Genomic DNA, 17,244 nt, shown 5'->3' with positions numbered 1-17,244 from the left:
AATCTTCATTTTAGCTTCCATGGTCGTAAAGCCAAGTGAACTTATGATGTGGCCATAAGGTCATGTGAGTGTATGTCATGGTGTTAAGGCCAGTTGAGATTATGGCATGGCCTTTAGGCCAGGTGAGCTTATGATGTGGCCATAAGGTCATGTGAGTGTATGTTATGGTGTTACGGCCAGTTGAGATTATGGCATGGCCTTTAGGCCAGGCAAGCTTATGGCATGGTGCTGCATCTATTGTATATCATTCATTGTCAGTTGTGCATAGTCTATCAACATTTCCTGTTTCAAACTTTCTAAAATCCACTGTTTTGATATTAGGGTAGGATGGGTATCTGGACTCAGCCAGGTTCTGCACTACCCAGAAATATGCAGCCCTCAGATTTAATCTTGCTGGGTTAATCCCCCAACCCCCACAGATATCCAACAATTGTTTTTTTTAAATATGGTTGAAAACAATTGGAGTGAGAAAGGAGTGTGGGGAAACTGGACAAAATGGAAGTGGAGAAACCCAACCAGGTAAAAGTCAACCCATGTAGTACACAGCACAATTTTCCCAGCCATCCATCCTTAATTGATTTCAGCTAAATTTAGGAAAGTGCATCCAGGCATGTAGCTTCAGGTTTATACAAAAGAAATCGATCTTCCATTAGGTGTGGACATAATTTAAAACCATTCAAGAGAATGTGGCCAAATTTGAAAGAAAACATTATCACATGAAAGGCTTTCAGATTTATACAAATGATGCCCATTCTCTCCCAACCATTACAAAAAACAGAAAAGTCTTTAAACTACTTCTCAAAAACCACTGAACAGACTTTGACCAGATTTGACAGAAAGAATCCTGGCTTGAATGGTTTAAGTTCTGAGCTATAAATGTATCTGTTGAAAAGAGAACAAAGCGTTTGAATCGCTTCTCAAAAACCATTAAAGAGAATGCGACAAATTTTTTAGGACAGGAAAACATAATGGCATGAAGTGTTTTTAGGCTTGTAGAAATGATGCTAAGCTGTCATATTTATGATCTCTTTTTACTAAAAACAAAAAAACAAACTCAGCAGCTGTAAATGCTGCTCAATAGAATCTGACCAATATGTTCTCGGTGTAAAGGGTTTTCACATTTGTACAAACCATACAGATCTGCCATTAAATGTGAATGTTGTTACTAAAAATAGAAATCTTTACTTGGCTTCTCAAAAATCTCTGAACAGAATCTGACCTGATTTGATAGGAAATATACAGGCAGAAAGGTGATGGAATGTATAAAGGCAGAAAGGTGATGGAAAGTTTACTTGCAGTGAGGCATTTCAATATTGGTTAAATAGATGAGGATAGAAAATAAACCCCAGAAACCTATAATGTTTTTCAGCTAGCTGCATTGGAAGAAATTTTTACTGAAAGCATCCTATTGACCCAGGACTTGGGTGGTTGAGTTCTCTAATGTGCTCGCTTTTACCGATCACTGTCATCTAACCTCTGTCCACGTGGTTCAAATCTCATGCTTAGCTAGTGTGGGTATATAAGAAAGCTTACCAGTAGAATTCAGTGGGTCAGTGCTTCTTACTGGGGTTTTCCCAGATTCTTCCTTCACCATTTATACTGGCTGCCATATACAGCCTATCTTGCGCTGAGAAATGGTATTCATTCCAAAACATCAACACCATCATCCTACTTTCCCAGACATCTTGGCCTACTGCTTATGAATATGGCCATTAGGCTGCTGTCAGCTATGTAAGTGATCTCAGACCAACTTCAGTATCTTGTGTACAGTTTTAACTTTTTGGGACTACAATGGGGCTATATATTTTATTTTAAAGATGCATCTTGATTCCCTATATTTTGTACCATAGGTAATTGTCATGTGTAAGCAACCAACAACTTATGAAACTTTGTCCCATAAGAAAGGTTTCTTAAGAGACACATGAGTAGGGGAGATAAGTGTTGTTATAATTACTGTCAGAATCTACCTTTATCTTTGTCAAACCTTTTCTCTGTTGAGAAAATACAAAACATATCATGTATGAGTTTGTAAAGTGGCGTCAACTCAGATTTTTAATGCAAGCTAATGGTAGAGTTTTCGAACAAACCCAAACTTAAAGACTGTCCTGCAAAACTCTTGTTGGTCACTTACTAATCAATCAATTAATATAATTTTATTCTTAATTAGATGTTAAATATAGCTTATTATTTTCATCATTTCATACTGTTTCCTTCTCACTATCTTTCATTTTTTAATCAGTCAATAATATTATGCTGTTCAATCTAGTCAATTTAAATAAATATGGAATCTTTGCTGTAAGTTCATTGGGATTGAAATCAATTTAAATAAATAAGGAATCTCAATTTAAATAAATATGGAATCTTTCCAATAAGTTCATTGGGATTGAAATCAGTTTACATAAATATGGAATATTTCCACTAAGTTCATTGGGATTGAAATCAATTTACATAAATATGAAATCTTTATAGTTTCTTCTTTCAGATTTACTTCACTTAAATAAACATACAATTTTGATTGCAGAAAATGCCATATAATGCTTATAAAACAGATCTGAGAGTACCTGGCTACACACTAGTCGGAAGAACTATTCACAAGTGTTTAAATGAGCTTTGATTTATATATATTTCCTTTATATCATTGGGATTTATCATGGACTTTCAATCCACTAGTTACATGTACATACATCTGTAACATCTAATCACTGATAAAACCTAGGTTAGTTTAATAATATGTGACAGGTGTTTATTGATAAATACCTACTTTAATTTAATATGTGACAGGTGTTTGTTGATAAATACCTTTTTTAATTTAATGTGTGACAAGTGTTTGTTAATAAATACCTACTTTAGTTTAATGTGTGACAGGTGTTTGTTGATAAATACCTACTTTAGTTTAATGTATGACAGGTGTTTGTTGATAAATACCTACTTTAATTTACTGTGTGACAGGTGTTTGTTGATAAATACCTACTTCAGTGTGTGACAGGTGTTTGTTGATAAATACCTACTTTAGTTTAGTGTGACAGGTGTTTGTTGATAAAATCTACCTCATTTTAATAATGTGTCACAGGTGTTTGTTGATTTAACCTACTTTAGTTTAATAATCTGCCACAGGTGTTGATAAAATCTACCTTATTTTAATAATGAGTGACAGGTGTTTGTTAATTAAACCTACCTTAGTTTAATAATGAGTGACAGGTGTTGATAAAACTCAGGTTAGTTTAATAATAATGATTGGTGTATTAATATACTTCTGTATTAATCTCCTATATAAAATCATTTGGTTATTTTGGTATTTCAACAATTCACTATTTTTATCATTTGGCTGTGCATGCATGTATACTGTATATCAGGATATCATGCATATATATGTATACTGTACATCAGGATATCATGCATATATATGTATACTGTACATCTGGATAATATGCACATACACATATTCTGTATATCATTTATGTGAGGATACTCTTAGCCCACCTGTAATAAGTCTGGAGTACCACTCATTCTACATTCATATTGTCATTTACAATTCAGGACACTCTTAGCCCACCTGTAATAAATCTGGAGTACCACTCATTCTACATTCATATTGTCATTTACAATTCAGGATACTCCTAGCCCACCTGTAATAAATCTGGAGTACCACTCATTCTACATTCATATTGTCATTTACAATTCAGGATACTCTTAGCCCACCTGTAATAAATCTGGAGTACCACACATTCTACAGTCATGTTGTCAACAAAGAAGTTGATGACATCTGGCTGGTTGACTTTTTTGCCCCATGGTGTGGACCATGTCAGCAGTTGGCTCCGGAATGGAGGAGACTAGCTAAGGTAAATTATTTGGGTACGATAGAATTTAATTGAAGAATGTTGAACTGTTTTACTTTTTGAAAAATTGATCCTTTTACTCAACTAAGGGTCTGTGTGATTTCATTTGTAAATTTTTTTAGTTTGGTGTGCATTTTATTTCACTTGATAGCTGATCCATTATATCACTATGTAGAAAGGTATTGGAAAATGTACCATGCCACTAATTGTATATAAAGCAAATGTCATTACACAAAAGGGTACGGGATGATGTGTTTTGTCTCTAATTGTCTATAAGGTAAGTGTACTTTTATAGAACTGTATGGGAAAATGTTCCTTGTCACTAATTGACCATAAAATACATTAAATTACCTAGAAAGGTATGGGAAAATGTGCCTTGTCTGTAATTGTCTATAAAGTAAGTAATTACATAGATAGGTGTGGGAAAATGTTCTTTGTCACTAGTTGTCTATAAACTAAGTGTAATTACATAGGTGTGGGAAAATGTGCCTTGTGACTAATTGTCCATAAAATAATAGTTGAATGAATATTAAAAAATTTCTCCTTCAAATACGTTCCCCGATCACATTAACGTTAGGGAATATAAGCCTGCTACCTCTCGAATCCAGCCCTACTAAAAGATGAAAATTCGTCTTTTCGGTCTATCTTATATAGACCAAAGGGCAATAACTCTTGCACCTTACCTCCCCTTGCCACCGCCAGGTGTCGCTAGTTTTTAAGCTTCACTTGTACTGATAACACATACATTATACCTCCAAACAATCCAAGCCATCTTAGAGTTAAATTGGACCATCCGAAGTTAAATTTGGATTTATTGCGTTGGACATTCATTCTTCTACAGGTTGTATACATTATTTCAACAATTTTTTGCAAAATTAAGTGACTTTGTACCCTTACGGATTTTGTTTACTGAAGACCATGTTACACACGCTATTGCGGAACTCGTGTTGTTAATTAAGAGTTAACGCAACACTGACTAATTTCACTTACTCCTTTAGTAACGGTTGTGGTATTAGCGAATTAATAACATGCTGAATTGCTAATTTGTGCTTTGTTTTTTTTTCTTGTCTCGTTTCAGTAGAAATGTCAACCAAATGCATGAAATGCAAAAAGTTCAAAGCAAAAGAAGACAACCATGACTTTTGTATTGTATGTACCAAGTGTACATCATCTATACCATGCAGCGTGTGTAATACTTGGACAGAGCAAATGTGGGCTGATGTAATCCAGAAGGCAGCAAAAGGGAGGGATAGACGGAATAAGTCGAAGAAAGATAGCATTGATGTCCTTAGTATACATCTGAAGACAGCCTCCATTGCGAGCCTTGTGGGGAACGTTGGGGTCCCCCCTCCACCTAAAGTTCGTCGTTTGCAACCATCAGCCACAGTAACATCAGCGGCAATGGAGGGAAATAATGTTGACAGGGTACAACAGTCCAACTTTGAACAGATGCGTCGTTTGGTCCAGGAAACAACGACGCAGCTATTAACATCAGGCCAGATATTACCCTTATTTCCCTCGCTCGCTAACACAGCTTTGTCTGACTCTTTGGGGGAATGTTCCCCCAATTTTAGGCTGCCCAGTGGGCGTAAGTCCCCTCGCATGTCCGAGCATGGCCTACGGGCCTGTAAGTCAGGACGCATGGGGTTTTTACCAGATCCATCGGATCCATTTCTTTATACAACCTCTACATCACCGGCCATCCAACCGTCCCAGCATGGGGACCCTATTGGTAAAACGATCCGACCAAACATGACTTAAGGGGATTTTAGTGATAAATCTGTCCGTCAAGCTGTACCGCCAGCAACATACCAATACTATGGCGAAGATTTTAGTGAGAAATCTGTCCGTCCAGCCAGGCCATTGGAGCAGCCGGTACCGGTGATAGCAGGACCGTCGCCAACATTCAGACAGACCACAAGCCAGACAAACCAGCCGGCAGGGCCAGCCGTCCATATGTTCATGGCTTATCCACAAGGGAGAATTAGTGACAGTGTTAAGGATGACAGAATCGCGTCATCTATGCCACCTGGTATGCTCTATCCAGAAATGTAAGCTATTACAGAACACGACTCGGCACACAGTGAGGGTGATGAAACTCCTGCAAATCAGCCGTACACAGATCCAACCATGGAACGGACTGAGTTTGGCTTCAAGGCAGCAGTGGAAGAAATTTATAGGGTGTTGGCAATTTCAGAATGCCCTCCACCTCCTACTGCCACTCAAGACTACAAAGTTAAAGCGTCTGTAGATCTTGACAGGGAGGAAGAGACGCTGTCCTTCCGGCTCCTTCCCCAGTCGGCAAAATAAAAAAAAATAAAAAAAAAATTTAAGGAGATAACAATCATCTATCAGACGAATAGGTGATCCAGGGAATGCTAAGGCGTTCTTTTCAGAAAGCCAAATACCAGCGACGTTCTCGGGTCGCTGGTACAAAACTCATTCAGACACCTTCAGTACGGATCTTCCGGCCCTGGACAAAAATATGACAGCAGTTCACATGTCCACTCCACTGTTTTACAAAGTGGACAAAAATGTGTTCCATGCCACGTCGAAGCTAGTCAGGAATGTAGTCGCTACGTCTTCAATGTTAGACTTGGCTTCATTAGCCATTTTCCGACTCGCAGAAAATCCGACAATGACCACGCTTGGGAAGCGATGGCCTGGATTGCTTGAGTTATTAACAGGGCAGCTCACCATTCCATGGCTAATGCGTTGACTGCTTCTGCCAACTTAGACCTGATGCGACGTGACGCATGTCTGTGGTCCACGTCGCTCAAGCCCCATCATACTCTGGCATTACGGATGACTCCGTTTGGGTCACCTTTACTCTTTGGAGGAAAAAATTGAAGAAGTTCGGAACCAGGCAGCTCAGGAACTGCCCCTCCAACTTGACGCCCAGCCCTCGCGGGCGTTTAGAAAAAAATCAGCCCCTGCCACAGTGGAGAGATGATTGGCAGACCAGGGACAAGGGATCCTTACAATCAAATGTGCAGTATAGATCCCAACCCAATGCCAGGAGACAACAGTCTAATCAAGCTAGGAGGCAACCATACAGAGGCGGTAAGAAACAAAGTTTCTCCGTCTTCAAGCTTCCTAACTCTAAAAATTTACATACCCTCTCCACCACCTGTGGGCGGCCGCCTCCTGCAATTTCAGGACCACTGGACCACTTTTTTTCCTCAGAACGATTGGGTAATCCGGATCATTTCGGAGGGACTTCGGATTTCATTTATCCAACCCCCTCCCCTGTCCTCCTCTCCCCTCTTCACGGACGTACCGTCTGATCGGGAGAAGGATACCTTTCTACAACAGGAGATACGGTCGCTCATAGAAAAACGGGCGGTGGAGATTGTGAAAAACCCGCAATCACCGGGGTTTTATTCCAGGCTGTTTCTTATCCAGAAGGCAAATGGCAAGTTGAGGCCGATCATCGACCTGAGTCACCTCAACCAATACGTTTTACCACCGAAATTCAAGATGGAAACGGCGAGATCAATCCGTTTTTCCATCCGGCGGGACAATTATGCCGTCAGTCTAGATATGACCAATGCATATTTTCACGTCCCTATCCACCCCACGTCACGGAAATTTCTCCGATTCGCTTACCGTGACGCGGTTTATCAGTTCCAGGTCATACCTTTTGGCCTCAACATCAGCCCTTGGGGTTTTACCAAGGTTATGGACTGCGTTGTCACCCTGTTCTGCTCGACTTCATCCACAGGGATGGCAGTGTACTTGGATGACATCCTCCAGAAACGTATGGTAAGTTCTATTCTGCTCAAAGGCAGAAACGATCTTTTAGCACTTTTAGATCATCTAGGCTTTCTCGTGAACTGGAAAAAGTCCGATCTCCGTCCATCTCAGCGTTTTGTCCATCTGGGTATGGAGTTTCTCACCGATCTGAATCTGGTACGACTTCCTCGCGCTCGCGTAATCCAGATCGTCGAACTCGTCGAGTCCATTTCCAACAGGACGTGGATTTCAACAGAGAATTCTTGCAACTCCTAGGATTATTCAATGCGGTGGTGGACTTGATCACACTTGGCTGTCTTTTTATGCGTCCCGTACAAATGACGTTAATGGCACAATGGCGCCCCTTTTTCAAGCCCCCTCAATCAAACAATAATGATCACGCCCGAGATACAATCATTCCTGAGTCAGTGGCACAACCCAGGTTGGCTGTCCATGGGGATTCCTCTGGAGATGCCCCAAGTGGAGATAACAGTATGTACTGACACCAGTACCTACGGTTGGGGTGCCCACCTGTTGCCAGACTTTGCTACAGTCAGCGGCACGTGGGAGCCAGAGGAGAGGTCTCTCCACATCAACCTTTTAGAAATGAGGGCTGTCATCAATGCCTTTCATTTCTGGAAGGATCAACTCTCGGGAAAAACTGTCCTCATTATGTCAGACAACTCCGGGGTGGTGACTTACCTCCTCAAACAAGGGGGCACCAAATCACCAGACCTGTGCATTCTGATCTGGCAGTTTCTACGTTGGTGCGACAACCTCCACATCAACGTACAAATCAGACACATTCCCGGCAGACTCAATGTCTTGGCCGACACTCTATCCAGGAAAGGTCAAATCATTCACACGGAATGGTCACTCCATCAATCAGTCTTTCTTCGGATTTGCACACTTTGGAGGCGTCCGATGATCGATCTTTTTGCGACAAGGTGGAATCGCAAGTTGCCCACCTTTGTCTCTCCGGTTCCAGACCCAGAGGCTTGGGCTGTGGACGTTCTGTCAATCAGCTGGGAGGGGTTGTGGGCATTCACCTACCCTCCCACGGTTTTGGTACCAAAAATAATCAAGAGGTTAAGGGGTCAGAACTGTCGGATGATTCTGATTACCCCTCTCAGATGGAACAAGTCCTGGGTTACCGATCTACTCGATCTAGCGATAGATCTACCCAGGAAGATTCCAACCAGCCCAAATCTTCTCAAACAACTGCGGTCACGGGTGTTCCACCCCTGCCTGCATCGTCTTCTTCTTCACGCTTGGCTCTTGTCCGGGCAGCCTTGCGAGACAAACAATTTAAACCTTCGATTGTGGAGAGAATCTCAAGAGCAAGAAGGCCCTCCACTCTGAAGGCTTACGAGGGAAAGTGGCGTGTTTTCAGGGACTGGTGCCATATCAATAACATCGTCCCTTTGAGTGTCTCAATCTCTCAACTGGCCAACTTTTTTCTCTGGCTTTTCAAGGAGAAACAGTTGGCCCCAATTACTATCAAAGGCTACCGCTCCATGATATCAGACACATTCCACCATCATGGTAGATGTGACATTGGGCATAACAAAGATCTATCAGATCTTTTAGCCTATTTTGATTTCAGTCGACCAGAATCCCTCACCCTGTTTCCAAAATGGAATCTGTCCTGGGTTTTAACATGGCTCAATTCAGACAAATTTGAACCTTTAGGCCACACTTCGTTAAAGCTACTATCATACAAAACATGTTTCTTGATAGCCTTAGCTTCAGCATGCAGGGTGAGCGAGTTACATGCCCTTTCCAGTGACCCGAACTTTCTTCAGTTCAGATCAGATGGTTCTGTGGTCCTCCTGACGCAGCCAGGCTTTGTAGCCAAAAATAGGTTACCATCCATTGGCAATCAAAGAATTGTCATTCGCTCGCTCTCTTCCATAGATAAATCAAGAGCAGCAGCCATGCAAGATCCTGTTCGTGCACTCAAGCACTATTTAAAACGCACAGAGGCGTGTCAGGACACACGTAAGCACCTCTTTCTTCCGGTCAAAGCTGGTAAATGGGATATCACCCCTCAAGCCCTTGCTTCATGGCTGAAGTGGGTTATACGCTCAGCGTACTCTGAGGTCTCACAAGATCAGAGTCGCCTCATGAAGATTACGGCTCATGAGATTAGAGCAGTCTCAGTGAGCCTGGCATTCGAACGCAATGTTTCGATCTGAGATATAATAGAAGCTGTTGGCTGGCATGCAGAGTCAACCTTCTCCAGTTTTTATCTCAGAGATTTGGCTTCTCAGAGGCAAACCTTGAATCTGGTAGGTCCGGTGTCGGCAGCCCAGATGACCACCAGACCCATTTAAAACAATCAGTACAGCCTATCAGCTTCGCTGGATTCGCCAGTGAAATTTCATAGGTAAGAAGATTTCAATAACTATCTTCTTAACCATATATAGGGGTCACATATCATGTGACCCTAGGCTGTGTTGCTGATGAAATTAGGAGAACGGGTTATCGTTCAAATGGGGAATCCAGCCATCATTCCCTAGAAGGTACCCGGGGTGGAGGTAGGATGCTCAGCATTCTCTCCTCCTGTTACTTATTCTCCTAACGTTAATTTGATTGGGGAACGTATTTGAAGGAGAAAGCAAATTTTTAGTAAATTATGTTTCTCTGAGAATACTTACCCAATCACATTACTTAAAAACCCTCCCAACCACCCCGCTATGCGAGCATCCTCGTATAATATATATCGCTCAGCTTAAAAAACTAGCGACACCTGGCGGTGGCAAGGGGAGATAAGGGGCAAGAGTTATTGCCCTTTGGTCTATATAAGATAGACCGAAAAGACGAATTTTCGTCTTTTAGTAGGGCTGGATTTGAGAGGTAGCAGGCTTATATTCCCTTACATTAATGTGATCGGGTAAGTATTCTCGGAGAAACATAATTTACTAAAAGTTTGCTTTCAACAGATTTGTACAATTGAAGATCATTGACCACTTTTATATATAAAAAACACAAAAAGTGTATATTGGTGATTTTCAACAAAAGAAAAGCTATGTGTTCAATTTATAAATTACCAATGATTTCCCAAGGTCTCATACTTTAGTTTACTTTTTTATTTTTTTCACATGACTTTTATTATGACACTAAACTGTTATAAGGAATTTTCTTTTTCATTAGTTAATAAGAGAGAAGCCATAACCATGTTATTTTATTTTAATTGCTGTAATGTATTACTTACTACCTTTGCATTGCTTCCATTTTCTGGGATGTAAAGTCCCCAGTTGAACCTAATTATTCCCTTTTCTGGGATGCAAAGTCCCCAGTTAAACCCAGTTAATCCCTTTTCTGGATTGCAAAATCCCCATTTAAACCTAATTGTTTCCTCAAAGTCCGTAGTTAAACCCTGTTCCTTTTTCTGTGATGCAAAGTTTCCAGTCAAAGTCATTTATTCCATTTTCTGGAAAAGCAAAGTCACCAGTAAACTCCTTTCTCTTTTCTTAGATGCACTCCCCAATCAGACCCAATTATTCCCTTTTATGGTGAGCACATCGGTGGCCTAAGTGGTTAGAGTGTCCACCTCAGATGCAGGAGGTCATGGATTGAAACTTTGGCCAAGTCATACCAAAGACTTATACAGATGGTACTAGCAACTGCCTTGATTGGCGCTCAGCATTAAGAGGTTTGTGTTAGGACTGGTCAGCCAGTGACAGGAAAATGGACTTGATGATATTATTTGTGGCATAATCCCCCAGTGCTAGACATCACTATAAAACTGCCATACTGCAGACATCATAGAGATATGACTGAAATTTTTTAAAGCTGTATTAAAAATTAAAATCACGTACACAGACCCTTTCCTGGGATGCATAGTCTGCAGTTTAATCCATTCAGTCCTTTTTCTTGGATGTAAAATCCCCAGTCAAACCCAATTATTCCATTTCTGGAAAGCAAAGTCCCCAGTTTAACCCATTTTTGGGGGGGGAGGGCATTGCAAAGTCCCCAGTCAAACTCAGTTGTTTATTTTCTGGGATGCAGAGTCCCCAGTTTAACCCAATTATTCCCTTTTTGAGGATGCATTGTGCAAAGTCCCCAGTCAAACCCAATTATTCCTTTTCTGGGATGCAGTGTCCCCAGACAAACCTAATTATCCTCTCCTTATACATGTGTCAGGATTTACCTTCGTTCTGTCTCAGTCTTTACTTTGGCCAAACATCCAATTTGGTGTTGTTTTAGCCATTTCCTCCAAAGTTGTGTGTATCTGAGTCCCTTTTAATTAATTTTGAAGGGATTTTGTGCCTTAGTAGAGAGCCCTGGTGGCCTAGTGGTTATAGCATCTGCCCTAGATGTGGGAGGTTGTGGGTTTTAACCCCTACTGAGTCATAATAAAGACTTATAAATATGGTACTAACAGCTGTTTGCTAGGCACTCAGCATTAAGAGGTTGGTGTCAGGATAATGTGACTAGGTGGGACATCGTGCTACATATCTGTGGCACGATGTCCTAGTGCTAGACATCATCATACACTGCCCCATTGCAGACATTGTAGTGATATGATGGAAAAATTATTAAAGCTATGTTAAAAATCCAAATCACTCACACACACATTTTTCTGGGATGCTGCAGTTTAACCCAGTCATTACCATTTTTGGGATGAGAAGTCCCCAGTCAAACCCAAATCATTCCTTTTTATGTGATGAGAAGTCCCCAGTCAAACCCAGCCACTCCTTTTTATGGGATGAAAAGTCCCCAGTCAGATCTACTCATTTGATTAGTGATATTCAACATAATATTTTCATCTTTTCTTCCTCCATCTTTTAATTTCCATTACATTTTAAAGGTAAAATGAATCATCCAGAAGACTCTTTATGAAGGTTGAATAATCACCTGTCATTTTTTCCAGATGTTGAAAGGTTCCAAGAACATCCATGTGGCTCAGGTGGACTGTGTTGCCCAGCACAATCTATGTCAAGAACAACAAGTACATTCCTACCCCACAATGAGGCTATTCCCAGCCGGAAGTACAAACACTGGAAGTTACTTGTGAGTGGATCTTTAACTATCCTGTATTTGCAGGAATAGTTGCTGCATTTGTATTTCCAGCTTTAAGATTTTGTGCAAAGTCATGATAATTTCCCAGACACGTCCAGAATTCTAGTAGTGCAGGGTCTGGTTTGTGCATTAAAGTAACTGGAGGAAATACTGTAAGAGTTAGTTCCCTTTCCAAACTATTGATGTTGCATAAAAATATGTGTAAAAGTATGACTTAAGTCAAGGTTCAAAGATCACAGAAAGTGAAAATCAACAGTAGGGTTTCTGTCTTAATTGCAATTAATGATTTTGTATGAATCTTGTTTTGGAAAAGGCCCCAGATTAGGCATTCTGTTTACTCGGTGAACAGTTATCCTTCTTTGCAAACAGCAGTACGACTTCCTCAATCCACAAATTTCAATCCACAATGAACAATTCTAATTCTTTTCAAGCAGGAGGACTACTTTTGCAATTCAGATTGTTAGTTTTGGTTTGGTGCTTTATGGCACAGCAACAAAAGTTATTTTAAGTTGAGACAATTACAGTACTCAGGGTCCACAGTGGACCTCAGAAAACTTCAAATTTCATTTTGACCTTAAAAACCTAAAAAAAAGTCCTTTGGAAAAAAAAGAAGGAAACCTAACTAAAAAACAAAAAAGTATAAATCTTAAAATTGATGAACAGTTGTACCCCAACCCCACAAAAATGCTTTTTTGCAGATGGTTTATTGTTAGGCAATCCAGAAAGCATGCAAATTATGCAAGTTAAAGACACCCAATCATTTTATTCCATCATTCATTTGATAGACCCATAATGACATATTGTTGTCAACATTGTTAGAGAGCAACAGTTGTAATACTGATGTGCCTTGCCTAAAATTTTGTTTTGAATTGAGTGAATAAGGCATGTAATCCAACATGGAAGATGCGTTGCCAACATTGCGGAAGTAGTACATATAGTGATGTCGTTCTGATGGCTCAAAAATATGTTACACTGCAAAAGTATGTCAACATTTGGACCAAAATCGGTATACGAATGTTTTCACGTACCATGTTGGATGTTGAAACCAGTTGAAATCATGTTATCAATCTTTCAGATGTTGGACATTTTGAATATAAACATAATTTATACCAAATAACGAACAACTTCATCAGAAAAGGCGCTTTATTGACAATTATTCTCGACATGATTATAAAACAAGGATTCAGTCATTAAACAGCACCCCCCGTTTCCCTCCCCCGTAATTTTCTGGATGTCTTTTGTCTAGTGGATTTTCGGGAGGTCCCTCAATAACTTGCACCCTTACTTATAGTGCAGTCTATCTCTTTGGACCCTGATGTGTGTGAGTTATTGAGGGTAAGGTGAATGTAGATTCAAATTCTAAAAAATGACACACATTATTGAAATAGTTGGTTTTGAATGCCTATATGACCTGTGTGGCTTGTACTGTGGTATTGAAATACTTTTTATACTTTTTCTGCATTCTGTACTTACAACAGTTTCAAGGAGTGAGTGGTAAATTTCAAGGAGTGAGTGGTAAAGACAGCTGATACTGTATGCATACTTGTACAGTGAAAAAGTACAAACTGCTTCATATTTATTTTACAGTAAGTTAAAAGAAATATTGGCATAACATAGTATTTTGCATGTGCTCATTTTTCTTAGGGTCTTTGGTTCCGAAGAACCACAGAATTCTAGAAAATTGGTTCCCCCATAATAAAATATTGAAACACAGTATTGAGAAAGTTAAATTTCCATAAGAATAAATAGTCAATGAAAACGTTTGTAAGTCCTTGCAAACTCTTTGAAAAGTCCTTGAAAAACAAATCACAAGGACTGTATAAACTTTAGATTACCATTTTTGATTTCATTGATTTCTAGTACCAATGTAAATAAGAAATTCTGACACATTATGATCTATTTCAGTGCGCATAGTGGCTGGAACAGAGATGCCGAGTCACTGAAGTCTTGGGTGTATGACTTCCTTCCTTCCAAAGTGGAGGCATTAGACTGGAATAAATTCTTTGGAAATGTTTTAACAAGCTCTACACCATGGATTATTGATTTTTTTGCCCCTTGGTGTGGCCACTGTCAAGTTTTCAAGCCAGAATTTGAGAAAGTTGCTGAGGTAAGAAGTTCAATCTAATAATTATCCTGGCTTGATCTCATTGAGCAAAATTGCAATATTTTTCAACAATGTTTGATATATGTAGATTTTTCTTTCTTAGTCACTATTATACAGGTGTAATATATATCATATGTAGAATGTGAAAAGTCAGAGAACTAGTAAAACTTCTAATAGAATTTTGTTGGCCATGATGAATCCACACACATTTATTGTGTGTTCCTCAGTTTGAATGAATGCTCACCTCCATGGGACTGTGGACCCATCATTTTTAATGGTCCCCTCCATTGGGCTGTAGACCCATCATTTGTAATGTTCCTCTCCATGGGGCTGTAATCCACATGTTGTAATGCTCCCCTTTATGGGACTGTGACCCATATATTTTGGGGTTGTGACCCATGAGTTGTAATGCTTCCCCCACCCCCATCCTCCCACATTGTACCTGAGGTGTTAAGCTCACTCACAGCAGGTGTGATTTGGGTGGTAATGCTAACCTCCCAAAGACTGGGATCTGAGTTGTAATGCTCCCTTCCCAAGAGCTGTTACCCAAGCTGTAACCTCTCCCTAGGGATTGACCCTTGAATTGTAATGCTCACTCCCAGAGGCTGTGACTTGAGTGGTAATGCTACCCTCTCATGGGCTGTGACCAGAGCTGTAACACAAAATCCATATTTCAGATTATGTCTTCCTACTATGATTATTTGAATTCATATATTACAATTACTGTATGACCTTTGACCCCAACCCACTCTGGAACCTCAGGAAAGGAATTCCAAATGATACTTCTTTTGTTCATATCTTCATACCACCAGTCTATCAGCTTCTTTTTTAAATATGTCACCCAATCATGATACCTAAGGAGAACTACTACTACCTCACAAATCCAACCCTCCCAGATAAAACTTTTAGCTAAAGGGAGCTAAAAGTTGTCTGCCAACCTATGTGGTGGTCATGCAGAGTGGTCTCTCATTAGGTATAAGAATTGGCGGCAAAGTATAAAAAACCTCTCAGTTATTACTTCTGTGGAAGATGTACCATTACAAGTTTGAGGAGTTTTCACTTCTAAGGAAAGTATACTCTATCTAATTGCCAACATATTCTCTTTATGCCAACAGAGTTCAATTCGCTAACAATTTTTCAATGTCACACATTTAGATACTTGCACAGGGAGCCTAAGCGACTTGAAATTCAGTTCGGGTTATAATTTTTTTTGTACATGCAAGTCTCTAGCACTTATAAAAACTCCTAATATATGTGTAATTCAATTACAAACAGGTACATATCAGCGAGTTTCGATTCCAAGGCATTCATAGCTTGCAGGCACCAGCTTAAATGTTTTTACTTGTACAGGCAGTTTGTGGGCCTTTTTCGCTACAGGTAATTGCCTGTATGTATCTATAACGATTTTCCCATCAGGTAATTGCCTGTATGTATCTATAACAATGCCTCAGTTCCCTTTTATGTAAAGGTTTTTGTCTGTAATGTAGACATTTGTGTACATTTCTGTATTGCTTCTGTTCTGGTCGGACAAGTGCAGTTAAAATTTCTATACATAGTTCACTCAGACACTTTTTGTTCATGCATGTTTTTATAGGTGACACTGGAGTCCTATTTATCTGCATAAGCATTCCATTATATTTGAAGAGCACTTAGTCACTCAAATGGGTAGCCTATGCAACTTCACAAGATAGATTCGGGTTTCAGTATTTATATGTGTGCATGTCTTATGCCCTTAAGAAACTACTTTTAATTCTATCATTTCTGGTACATACAGGTGAGTTTCCTTTACCATGGCATCCTTAGCCTAGGAACACAATGCTTCAATGATTCTACCAGTACATGCTGCCTTGACCTTCCCCATAGGTAATTTTGTAATTGAGGTTGTCTGCTATCACTTTTTTCCAGGTAACCATCTTTTATGTTTTTCTGCCTTTGATCCTTAAAGTTCTGACCCCCTCCTCCCACTCCAGAGCTCCAGTATATCTTAATCTTATGATGAAACAGGAGATTCCAACTTTGATTACTTTCACAGTCTGGGATGGTTACAGACATTCTGTCTTGCCTGCATCATTAGTTTGTTGGCAATTCTTCCTTGGTCATAACACACCTGTATTTCATCTGGAAACTAGCAGTGATATTTCCACATTGGGGATGACAAAGTCACACTTCATACATATGGATCGGATGGCCTTTGATGGTAGTAAGCAGTTAGTGTACAATATCATTGCCTTGGCTTGGATCTTGGACTTTGTTTCTATGGCTATATTCCAACACATAGAACATAGCTTCTCGTCTCCCACGACAAAAACCACAAGGTGTCTCAAGAATGACCCAAGTACTCAACAGAACTGCTGAACACATTTTGGCCAATGCTGTATCCACAGCTACAAATTTCAATTAGCGGAATGCAAGTTGGCGCTTTCTGCTTGCAGTTTACTGAAGGACCAGCCCTATAACCATCCTTTTAACGGCCAGATGGAAGAAGCCTGCAAACAAGCCACCAAGGAGACCAATTTCCCTCCCTTGCAACCACAGCATAGA

At 40.0% G+C, this 17,244-nt stretch overlaps 1 protein-coding gene across 4 annotated transcripts in view; it reads left to right on the top strand.

Moving 5' to 3' along the window:
- Positions 1-17,244, top strand: part of LOC149789622 (endoplasmic reticulum disulfide reductase DNAJC10-like) — an 85,513-nt gene that overhangs the window by 50,449 nt on the left and 17,820 nt on the right. For all 4 annotated transcript variants that reach the window (XM_089971649.1, XM_089971652.1, XM_089971650.1 and 1 more), the window contains 3 exons: positions 3,684-3,839; positions 12,451-12,590; positions 14,505-14,706. In XM_089971649.1, coding sequence (XP_089827775.1) covers positions 3,684-3,839; positions 12,451-12,590; positions 14,505-14,706 — 498 coding nt within the window. The remainder of the gene's footprint in view (positions 1-3,683; positions 3,840-12,450; positions 12,591-14,504; positions 14,707-17,244) is intronic.

This window comes from Sinohyriopsis cumingii, chromosome 10 (genome assembly GCF_028554795.1).
Source record: "Sinohyriopsis cumingii isolate HCF-2022 chromosome 10, ASM2855479v2, whole genome shotgun sequence".
Lineage (NCBI taxonomy): Eukaryota > Metazoa > Mollusca > Bivalvia > Unionida > Unionidae > Sinohyriopsis > Sinohyriopsis cumingii.
The sequence above is the reverse complement of the archived record's forward strand: the minus strand, read 5'-3'. Positions and strand labels throughout refer to the sequence as shown.